Source organism: Chenopodium album, chromosome 16 (genome assembly GCF_948465745.1).
Source record: "Chenopodium album chromosome 16, dcCheAlbu1.1, whole genome shotgun sequence".
NCBI classification, from domain to species: Eukaryota; Viridiplantae; Streptophyta; class Magnoliopsida; order Caryophyllales; family Amaranthaceae; genus Chenopodium; species Chenopodium album.
Genome location: NC_137849.1, coordinates 34,799,882 through 34,812,461, shown reverse-complemented (window position 1 = coordinate 34,812,461; position 12,580 = coordinate 34,799,882). Strand labels below are relative to the sequence as shown.

Here is a 12,580-nt window from a genome sequence, read left to right as displayed (position 1 = left end):
AGTGTTTCCGTTTCTATTAGTTTGATATGAGCTACAAGTAACAAATACCATTTCCAAAGGGTAACAAAATCCCCCAAATTGTTACCCTTATCCAACTAGTGGAAACCAAATGTGTTTCCCTCCTCAATCATAAACTCCTCAATTTGTTTCCATTTCATAAAGATACCAAACACATATCAAAGGTAACGTATATCATTACTCTTTCCCTTACTTATATAAATCCTTTCCATTCCATTTACGGAATTTATACCAAACGCGCCCTTAGTATTTCGGACAGTTTAATTCTTCAAATAGTTTACACATAATTTTTGCTAGATACTCTGTCTCAGTTTTCCACCTTTTCTGTTTTATCATGTGTAAATTGGTTTTTTTTTTAGTACGAAATACAAGAATGCTGTTACTTTGTTACTTACAATTAAAAGCTTTTACATTTAGTTGTTTATCTGTTTAATCAGATGTTCTTCATGTTACTCCTCCTGTCCCTTATTTTTTACCCCATATGAATTTTCACTATACATATATGTCAAATATAAAATATACAATGAGACGATCCTAACAATATCACACAAGAATATTTTATCAGTTATACATTAACACAGCTAAACTAAAGTAAACTTTCTTCAACATATTTCTCATGTGCGACACTTGTTGAAAATTAAGGAATTTATAAGAATATAAATACAACTTTTGTCTACTTTGTGTGGCTGAACGAACTTATTAGTCATAGCTCTCATGGGTTCAATCGAGCTAGACGATGTCAACCGTTCCGAAAGAGATCGATCAGAGCGATACACAATCCGCGACCAGATCATAAACAGCCTTAACAAGCGATTAGATACATCATGGTCGGGGAGTTCCGAAGAGTGTTTTGATAATCTCGACAAGGAGGCAATCAAGGTTGAGGCTCTAAAGATTTGTAAAGAATTAGAATATCAACAGCATCACCATCAACGTTCCCCAATAACATTACTAAATCGAATGTGTAACATTACAAAGACCCTTTCAAAAAATTTCTTAAAATGTTTTGTTAGTTAGCTTATTCACGGGTTTAGAACAATAAAAGAGAATTTATTAAACTGTTTTGTATTTGGTATTTTGCTTTGGATTTCTATTGATATGAAAAACTGTTACGTGTTCATTAATATGAATATTACTTTTTAATCTATGAAGTTAAGCCAGAATTCTAGGTTTTTATGTCCATGATATATTTTATGACAATTTTTTTTTTTTTTTAGATTTTTGTTAGTACTAACACTAATTTCGTTGTTGATTACAGAGTATTTTTTAGGGTATATTCTGATTTACTGAACTGAACTGAATATTTTATGAGAGAAGGAAATTAAAAATTGAATTGAACTTATTGAAACTAAAATAAGCTGAAGAGAACAGGTTCTTAATGGCAATTTATTCAATAAGATTATACGTATGTGGAAACGGGTAACTATGAAACTCAAAAGATACCTACCTATCTCATAATCAGAGAATGAAAACAAAGATTATGTTGCACAAAAGATGCTAATACTACCTATCTCTTTAATGTTCATTAATCCAAATCCAACACTTGCAAACTAACAATCAATCAAACAAAATAAACTCCCCCTCCCAACATTAGCAAGAAGATCAAATAACAAGTAAAAATGCCTAAATTATGGCAATCAGCGCATACTATCTAATTGAGACTCAAAATATTATATAAAATCAGAGAAATTCCCTGTTTCTTACATTAAGAAAGGGAATTTGTTTCTCATAGGGGCATTTTCGTGAATAAATCAACAATTTTTTCATTATTGTGCTCTCCACAATTGAATAAATTTGTTGGTTTATTTCCAAAAATGTCATGTAATAACATGTGAAAAATAAATTTTAAACAAATTTTGTTTCTCGTATGAGAAACTTGGGTATTTCCATAAAATCCCTAGAATTATAATCGAAATTACTACTCTTGTTTATTACTTGAAACAATGTTAGTCTCTGGCTCCGAATGAGGTGCTATGGATGGCGAAACATTATGTGTTGTTCTCCCTTGTAACCTAGGTGTCTCGTGTCCTGGCTAATTAATTGTGGAATGATATGATATTAGATAGATTTTTAGGATGTCAGTCAAAAGAGATAAAAATTTGATAGAACTACATATGATTTTCCTATCTAATCTCTACTTGATCCGATCTGTAGCATATAAATTCATCAATCCTTTACATATTTGCAATATATTCCATAAAAGATCACAGGAGTTGAAAAAAAAAAAAAAGAACACTAATTATAACGAATATAAATATAGCGCTCATGGGTTCGATCGAGCTAGACGATGTTAACCGTTTCGAAAGAGATCGAACAGCGCGATACACAAGAGGCGAAGAGATCATAAAAAGCCTTAGCAAGCGATTTGATACATCACGGTCGGGGAGTTCCGAAGAGTGTTTTGATAATCTTGACATGGAGGCAATAAAAGTTCAGTCTCTAAAGATAGATAAAGAATTAAAAGACCAACAACATCACCCGATAACATTACGAAATCGAATGTTTAACTTTACAAAGACCCTGTCCAAATTTTTCTTACAATGTTTTATTAGCTAGCTTTGTTTTTTCAATTCTTCTTGGTTAAAGATCGATATCCATGGGTTTAGAACAGTAAAAGAGAATTTATTAAACTTTTTTTTTTAATTTGGAATTTTGCTTTGGATTTTCAGTGATATGTAAAACTGTTACTTGTTCATTAATATGGATATTATTTTGTTAATCCATGAAGTTAAACCAGAATTCTGGCTTTTTATGTCTATGACAATTTTTTATTTTTTTAGTTTTTATTTTTTATTTTTTTTATTTTTTGAGACTTTTGTCAGTACTAACAATAATTTCGATGTTGAATATGAAACTCAAAATTTTAAGGAAAAAATACCTATCTCTTTAATGTTCAAATACACCAATTGGTTGTTGGTGTAGTGGTGATTGGGACTAAAATTTGTAGGGAGGACTCGTGTACGATCCCTCGCAACAACAATCAGGAGGGGATTGGAATGTAACCACTCAGAACTGATTTTCAAATACGGATTAGCCCAAAGGGTGAAACGGGTGGAACACCAAAGTAATAATAATAATAATAATAATAATAATAATAATAATAATAATAATAATAATAATAATATGATGATGTTCAAATACTCATAAGACAAAACAAAGATTTTGTTGCACAAAAGATGCTAATACTGCCTAATGCCTATCTCATTAATGATAAGTGTTTTATTTGTCCACTTATCATGGTATTTTTAGCACAATTTTGTTGTCATTTTCCCCTCTTTATCCCCCTTTCCGACTCCTTTTTGTGTATGATTACAACTTTTGGCTTCCCCGTTCCTTTTTATGTGTGTGTTCGTGTTTGTAGATGCAAGGAGAAATTGGTCACATAGCATGAACATGAAGAACTATATTGGAAGCAAAGCACAAGAGGAGAGGGCGTGCAGCCTGTTAGGAGCGGGCGCTCCTGCCTGAACTGCCACATTCTGCCTCCCCTGCACTTTTAGGAGCGGGCGTGCACCTATATAGGAGCGGGCGCTCCTCCCTGTTTTCCTACAAACTGCCTCAAATTGCTGCAGGAGGAGAGGGCGCGCAAGATCCAGGAGAGGGCGCTCCTCTATATAGGAGCGGGCGCTCCTACATGCAGACCCGACTTTTTGGGCGGATTTTACAATGTTATTTCGGGGTGTATAAATACGACCCTTGGCTTCAGTTTTCTGCATCTTCTTCCTTGGAGAAGATCACCTTCTTCCCTTTAGTCTTCTTAGGCCCTTAACTCTCTAAACTCTTATTAATTAGCTTAGTTTCTCTCAAACTCTATCATTGAAGTAGATTAATTGAAGTTTGTATTCTTCCTTTCAACATTTTCTCAACCTTGAAGCTTCATTAGTAATCTCTTTCCTCTATCCCTTACTCTTTAATTTCAGTTTTTATTTACTTTGAATTGTTAATTTCTCTCTTAATCTTGGTTAATTGTTGTTGCATGTTCAATCTACTTTGTTCTTACTACTCTCTTCAATTTGTTAGATTAATTTTGAACTTAGATATTGTTGTTAGAATGTTCTTCACCATGTTTAGTGACTAGTTTCTTAACTAGGGGTTGGGTGAAGACCCAACCAAGCCATGGGTTAATTGATGTTTGTGTTTGCATGTTCATTTTGGGTTGATGATTGATTGTTAAAGAATTGGTTAATTGCATGTGTAATTGGATGGCCACTTATTGCTCATGTATTCACTTCTATGCTTGCATTGAGAGATGAAGTCTAGTTGTGAGCCTTTTCTTATTATGGTTATGCTAATCTCCTCTTGATTATGGTTCCTTGTTTGAATGATGTAGTAGTCTTAGTTGCAACAATTAGGTGAGAAATCTCAATTGCTTGTGCTTTAATGCTTTCTTGGACCGATCGAAAGACAAACCCGAGTTAGTAGTCTACTTCTCATTGTTAAGACTTGGTTGGCCTATCTTGTTAGTTGAGTTTGGCTTAGGAATGCTTAGTGTTGTGGCTTCGAAAGAAGGTAACATTGAGTGCCCCCTCTATCACCCAATTTGTGTTCGTGCTTGCCTATTGATTTGATCCGTTGGTTTGGTTGGAGTCGATCCCTATTCCCCCCTAGTGTTTGTCTCCATAGTAGTTATCTAATCAAAACCCCCAATTTGTGACCGAACTAGATTGCAACCGTTTCATACTCTCGGTGTACTTACCCATTCCCTGTGGATACGATCCTCTACTTACCCTAGACTTGTCTTAGGTTGGTTTAGGTAGAAATAGTGTTTGGCTTGAGGGTGATTGTCCAACGACCGATTATTTTCCTCTACCAAAATGGCGCCGTTGCCGGGGAATGGCGTTGAGCATTGAGTTACTTGTGAAACATGTGAGACTAGTTCATTTGTATAGATTTGTTTTTCTTTGATTTCTTTGACTAACTTTTTGTTGTAGGTGTTAGTGAAGAAACCAATCTTCGAATTTTCGTCAAGCTAGTGACGTTAAAGAAGCGCTCCCGGGAGGCAACCCGAGTATTTTTGCTTTTCCTCTAAAAAAAAAAAAAAAAAAAAAAAATTGCTTTTAGAATAGTCCTCAATGAGGATATTGGATTGCATGTGATGGATATTTGCTTTCTTTTGGTAATAAAATTTCGAGCATGGTTTAGATGCCCTTGGTTGAACATAGAATTGGCTAGTTTAGGCTAGTGTGACAATAACCTTACCGAATGTACGAGACCTAAAGTCTAGGATTGTGGTAAGAAGGTTGTCGCCCATATCAAAGGAATTTGAACCCCAAAAGGTAGTAATTGATCCCATATTGTTCCCAAAAGTGAGGTTGTAATATTTTCAAGCCTACTACATTTTGAATGAGTGGCAAGGATCCTCTTTGATTTAGTACCTAGATCGACAACTTGAGTCCCAACTCCCAAGATCGCAGCCTAAACTACTCTTAGTGATTGATGAAGGTTGTTATGTATTGTTTATTCACAAAAAAATTAAGGCATATCATTCTTGTTTTCTTAGTTCAATTTTTAATTTATTGTAATTAGTAGTTAGTGATGTAAATGTTCAAGTTTGAAAAAAAAAAAAAAAAAAAAAAAAAAAGAAAGAAAGAAAGAAAGAAAAAAAAAAAAAAAAAAGAAGGGAAAGAAAAGAAGTGATGAATAGCCATCACCCTAGCAATTAAACAAGCTTGGGGGTGCGTTTTTATTTCAAGTTTATTCATATTTTGTAATTTGGGTCAAAGTTAGAAACCTCTTTAGGTTTGCTCTTAGTGCTATATACCTTAGCTTGACTTTAATTGCAAAGCACTTCTAGTTTTCTCTATGCCTTAACTTGTGTCGTAATCCTTGAGTTTTGTAATGTTAGTAGAGTAGTTGAAGCCATAGTCGGTGGAGGGAGTTGGTTCACAAGCATATGGAGAGGGTACTTATCATTGAGATGTCGAGTGTTCTAAACCTTCTTTTGTCTATTTTTCTTCCGGCTCCTTCGAGGAGTCATGAGACACTACCATTAGGGGGAATTTGAACTTTGTGTTGGGGACGCGGTAAGATTGGTTGAATGGACCAAAGTTGAGTACATTCGGGAAGGTTAGCTAGGCCTTGGCTAGTCATGACCGTGGTTGATCTTAGGCATATACCTCATGCTCGAGTTTTATTGCTTAAGGATTCTTTTATCTTTACATGTGCTTTTCTTTGAGCGGATAAATCTATTGGTTTCTTTTGCGCCAAGTGAATTGCTTAGGGACAAGCAATTGGCTAGTTTGGGGGAATTTGATAAGTGTTTTATTTGTCCACTTATCATGGTATTTTTAGCACAATTTTGTTGTCATTTTCCCCTCTTTATCCCCCTTTCCGACTCCTTTTTGTGTATGATTACAACTTTTGGCTTCCCCGTTCCTTTTTATGTGTGTGTTCGTGTTTGTAGATGCAAGGAGAAATTGGTCACATAGCATGAACATGAAGAACTATATTGGAAGCAAAGCACAAGAGGAGAGGGCGTGCAGCCTGTTAGGAGCGGGCGCTCCTGCCTGAACTGCCACATTCTGCCTCCCCTGCACTTTTAGGAGCGGGCGTGCACCTATATAGGAGCGGGCGCTCCTCCCTGTTTTCCTACAAACTGCCTCAAATTGCTGCAGGAGGAGAGGGCGCGCAAGATCCAGGAGAGGGCGCTCCTCTATATAGGAGCGGGCGCTCCTACATGCAGACCCGACTTTTTGGGCGGATTTTACAATGTTATTTCGGGGTGTATAAATACGACCCTTGGCTTCAGTTTTCTGCATCTTCTTCCTTGGAGAAGATCACCTTCTTCCCTTTAGTCTTCTTAGGCCCTTAACTCTCTAAACTCTTATTAATTAGCTTAGTTTCTCTCAAACTCTATCATTGAAGTAGATTAATTGAAGTTTGTATTCTTCCTTTCAACATTTTCTCAACCTTGAAGCTTCATTAGTAATCTCTTTCCTCTATCCCTTACTCTTTAATTTCAGTTTTTATTTACTTTGAATTGTTAATTTCTCTCTTAATCTTGGTTAATTGTTGTTGCATGTTCAATCTACTTTGTTCTTACTACTCTCTTCAATTTGTTAGATTAATTTTGAACTTAGATATTGTTGTTAGAATGTTCTTCACCATGTTTAGTGACTAGTTTCTTAACTAGGGGTTGGGTGAAGACCCAACCAAGCCATGGGTTAATTGATGTTTGTGTTTGCATGTTCATTTTGGGTTGATGATTGATTGTTAAAGAATTGGTTAATTGCATGTGTAATTGGATGGCCACTTATTGCTCATGTATTCACTTCTATGCTTGCATTGAGAGATGAAGTCTAGTTGTGAGCCTTTTCTTATTATGGTTATGCTAATCTCCTCTTGATTATGGTTCCTTGTTTGAATGATGTAGTAGTCTTAGTTGCAACAATTAGGTGAGAAATCTCAATTGCTTGTGCTTTAATGCTTTCTTGGACCGATCGAAAGACAAACCCGAGTTAGTAGTCTACTTCTCATTGTTAAGACTTGGTTGGCCTATCTTGTTAGTTGAGTTTGGCTTAGGAATGCTTAGTGTTGTGGCTTCGAAAGAAGGTAACATTGAGTGCCCCCTCTATCACCCAATTTGTGTTCGTGCTTGCCTATTGATTTGATCCGTTGGTTTGGTTGGAGTCGATCCCTATTCCCCCCTAGTGTTTGTCTCCATAGTAGTTATCTAATCAAAACCCCCAATTTGTGACCGAACTAGATTGCAACCGTTTCATACTCTCGGTGTACTTACCCATTCCCTGTGGATACGATCCTCTACTTACCCTAGACTTGTCTTAGGTTGGTTTAGGTAGAAATAGTGTTTGGCTTGAGGGTGATTGTCCAACGACCGATTATTTTCCTCTACCAATTAACACTTTCAAACTAACAATCAATCAAACAAAATAAACTCCCCCTCCCAACACTAGCAAGAAGATCAAATAACAAGTAAATTGCCTAAATTTGTAGCAATCAATGCATACTACCTAATTGAGACTCAAACTATTACATAAAATACCTAGAATTATAATCAGAATTACTACTCTTAACATCAATGCGAATCAAATGTATTGACCTTAAAGTTGTTAATCTGTTGCAACAACTAGGTAGCGGTGTCTGACAGAATCCCAAACCAACTAGTTAGCGGTGTCTGATCTTGCTCATTTACTCGAGACAATTTAAGTCTGTCTCTGAATGAGGTGGTCTGGATGGCGAAACAATACGTGTTGTTCTCCCTTGTAGCCTAGGTGTCTCATTGCCACCACTGTCAAACTCTTCCTTGTCAGGTTCTGTACGTAGTAATCTAGCCACCTGACCACGCACAAAATCTTTTAGAGTCTGAATACTTGCGATATTACCTGCTTTTAATGTTTCAGGAACATCGTCTGCAAGAAACAGGTCGTTCAGAAGGTCAATTGCGGCAGGTCTCTCTGATTTAGGACGCAGCAGACACTTATCAATGAATTGCCTGATCTCGGAGTCTTCCACATTGTTTAGCGCAGCAGGCATTTCACCCTTCTTAATCTTTCGATAAATCTGATCTTGTTGTAGCATTCGCTATACAACTTTTCCTTAGTCACTATTTGTACTATCTGCTTCAAAAACATCCGGTGCCATAGTTTCTGGTGTACCGACAGGAGCTAGCCTTCTGTCTGGCTCCAATTTACACGCGATACTAAAATCTCCTAGCTTAACCGTGCCCAAGTTTCCATCAATAAAGATGTTCGAAATCTTCACATCACGCTGAATTATCGGTAAACCGATTGTGAAGATAATTCAACGTGCTTAGAATCTGTCCACACCAATTCTTGACCGCAGTGTTACCTACAAGATTATGTTTGTTGGTGTACTTTCCAGTGAAAGGATCAATCCAATAATCATAGCATTTCAGTATGTTCTCATGGTCTAACGACGGCAGCAGAGAAGCTTCATTAAACTTATTCAGAACTGTTTGACAGTGTAATTCATATGTCAGCTCTGTTTTAGACCAAGCAATTTCTTTACCATCAACCTTATCAAACCCCTTACAAACTTTTTTCGTGGCCCTTTCTCCTATCATTTCGTCGTACCTTACATATTGCCTTCTCGGACACTCCTCTGCAACTATGGCTTGTGAACTCGAAGCAGCCATTACTGATTATTTAAACAAACAGATGATTTGGGATTGAAAAGATGACTGAGGTTTTTTTTTTTTTTTTTTATGATTTAATAATCAAGGGATGACTTTCTAGAAAAAAAACAGAGGATTCTGGGATAAAGAAACAGAAAATGCCACTTCTTGATTATTAAAAATGATTTTTTTTTATTTTATTTTATTTATTTTTTATTTTTTTTAAGTGACTAGTTCATATTTAATTGACCAGTTGCCCGTGACCTAATAATGTACCAAAAATTTCTCATGTTTGGCCTTAATTATACTCAAGTACTCAACATATGAATATCTTAAACCGACCTTAAAATGTTGTAAATGGGCTAGATTATTTTCTAGAGCATGTGTAAGGATTATAATTTTGTGTTTTTTTTTGGATTCAATTGAACCCTCTAATCAATTAACCAACGAAAAATATGGTGTAGAACAGACTCATGTGAGTCCGTTCTATTAATCGGCCCGCGCTCGGCCCATTTACTTAAAGTTTAGCCCGCGCGCGACCCGAACTTTGAATATCCATGATTTTTTTTTTAAGAAAAAAAAAATCAAAATCAAACCCAACGTTCCGCCTTTCTCCTTCTTCTTCTTACCCACGTTTTCTACATTTTCACTCCATTTTCATCAGGTACACTCCATTACTATCGAATTAACTCCATTTTCCCTGAATAATTCGCATCACTACTTCATTTTCCAGCTTTAATTTTATTTGCAAGTATTTAATTTTTAGTTCTTTTATATAAACCCTAACTTTCGTCATTCTCGACTCCATTAATGGCTGACGTTCCATCGATTAAGGATTCTTCGCCCATAAAAGTTTATCTTAAATGAAGTAAACAAGCACGAAGACAGGAGAAGACAGTTGCAATGGCTGAAAGATTTATTATATTTCAGTTATTTTTAGGTTGTACTTTTTTTTAAAAATCCTTTTTTATAAGTTATTATTTTGTTCTGTAGGGATCATTCAGAACCTCCATCAAAGAAGCGTGGTCCTAAACCTGGTTCTAAACGAAGTTGACCTGTTAGGTGTGAAATTCTATTCTATGTAATTCGCAAAAAGTCCTGTTTGGATATAGTATTTTTTGTTTTATTATAGAATATTTTTTGTGAGGAAACATAGCATTTCTAGTTTTTAAGTAGAATATTCTTGTGTAGAATTAGCTTATTCTTGTTGTAATTATATTCTTGTAATTTGATAATAGATTATTTTTGTCAGGATTCACAATTAATTTGTCAGGAATTATATTCTTTCTATCAGAAATTAGCTTATTATTTTACGATAAATCATATTTGCAAATTAGCTTGTCTTGAATTAGATTATTTTATTTTGATAATAGTATATGTTTGTCAGGATTTAGAATTTTTTGGTTAGAAATTAAGTTCTTTTTGTCAGTATTTAAATTACATCAATAAGGAATAATATTGCTTCAATCAGAAATAAGATTACTTTGATCAGGAATAAGATATATGTGTGATTACATTACATTAGTTAGGAATAACATTTCTTTTATCAGGAATAAGATAATTTTAGTCAGAAATGAAGTTATTTTTGTCAGTAAAAAAGATATTTATGCTTAGAAATAAGATTACTATTATCAGGGATAACATAATTATTGTCAGGAATAAGAATATTTTATTCAGCTTACAATTTTAATGTGATTTTTTACTTTTCAATTTTTCAGTTCTCTTACTGAAGATGATATTTCAGACTTAGAACTTGGTAATAAATCTGGTCCTAATCATCTTTGTCTAATTCTGAAAGATTTAAGTGATAAGCAAAAGAAGGATGTAATAGACATTGGTTTTGGTGGATTGCTTCACATTAATTTGAAGGAAAATATTAGCCATCATTTGTATAGTTATATAGTAACTCATTATAATCCCAAGGCTAGAAATCTGATTGTTGGTAAAAAGGAACATGCCATTCATATTGATAGTTCCGATATTGCTGATATGTTGGGTATTCCTTACACCGATCTAGCTGTGAAAGAGATTTCCAAAAACAAGAAAGGATTTAATCCTGATGAGAGTTTGAAGTTAGAGTGGAGGAAGTTTTTGTGTTTGGATATAGAAGGTGAATCAGAAAAAGGAGATGAATATGAAACAAAGAAGAAAAAGAAGAGGGGAACTGGAGATGAATCTGAAAAAGCTGTTCAAAGTAAGAAGAAGGAATCTGAAAAAGCTGTTCAAAGTAAGAAGAAGAAGACATATGTGAATTTTGGTACTTATCAAAGTTGTTTGAGAAATATAGATAGGGGGGTTATGAATTCAAGAGACTTTTTGTTATGTTTGCTGTATCCATTTTTTTTCTTCAATTGGTGATAAGTCCCCCAATTTTAACATTATCAAGTCTTTGCAAGATGTACATTTCATAAAGACTTACAACTGGGCTGGTTGTGTGATGGATTGGTTATGTGATTCAATAGCAGACTTTCAGGCATTTGTTTTGAAGAGGAAGGCAAGAGAGGAAGGGAAAACTAAATCAAAACAAGTAAATGGCTATCTGCAAGTTGCGTTTGTAATTTCTTTTTTGCAAAAGTTTGAGTTGGGACCACTTTAGACAGGAAGCCATTTAATGAATTGGACTTGTGAAAGTCTGAATTAGAGGATTAAGGCCGTTGCAGAAAATATCGATTACGGTACTGTGAAATTGTATCCTCAGACCTTACCAAAACAGTATGCTGGGAAAAGTAAACAAGCTCTTTTAAAAGCTTTTCAGCTGGAGAGCATTGAGTTTAAGCTTGAAGATACTGATGATGAAGATTTTGATGAAAAGAACGATGGTCATGGTGTACGATCTGCTAGCATTGATTTGAAAGTTGAAGATGAGAAAGCTAGATATGTAATGTACAAGATTCCTAAAGAGTATCCCACTGATGATGAGATTGATAACATGGATATTGACGTAAGTTTAAAATCTCATCTTTTTATTAATTTTGTAAAGTTTATTATTCAAGTTTTGATACTGTATAACCTGCTTTTATGTACTTACATTTTTGTCAGGAATTAAGTGATTAAAATAATATGAGTGAGGATTAAAATTGTGTAGTCAGAAATTAGTTTAGTTTTATCAAGATTAAGAAATTTAAAATCGGGAAATAAATTATCTCAATCAGCATTAATATTGTCAGTCAGAAATTAGATTACTTTTATCAGGAATAAGAAAATGTTAGTCAGGAATGTGATAATTTTGGTCAGGGATGAAATTATTTTAGTCAGGAATAAGAAAATATTAGTCAGGAAATAGATTATTACAATAAGCAATAACATTTTTTCAGTTAGAAATTATATTACTTCTGTCAGAAATAAGATTGTTGCAATTCACTTGAAGATAGGATATTTTATTATATTTTACTTATTCACTCTTTATTCTATTTTTTATTAGCCTGTGAAGAAGAAAATGATGAAATTTGGTCGTGACTTGAAGATCGT

The 12,580-nt window shown here is 34.6% G+C and overlaps 1 protein-coding gene across 1 annotated transcript; it reads right to left on the bottom strand.

The window, feature by feature from the left end:
- Window positions 1-8,574: 8,574 nt before the first annotated feature.
- On the bottom strand, window positions 8,575-9,133 carry LOC145584136 (putative serine/threonine-protein kinase WNK4). The gene is made up of 2 exons (XM_081641052.1): window positions 8,831-9,133; window positions 8,575-8,745 (listed from the first exon to the last, which is right to left on the bottom strand). Exons 1-2 carry the CDS (start codon window positions 9,131-9,133, stop codon window positions 8,575-8,577), a joined length of 474 nt encoding a protein of 157 aa, XP_081497178.1.
- Window positions 9,134-12,580: the final 3,447 nt, after the last annotated feature.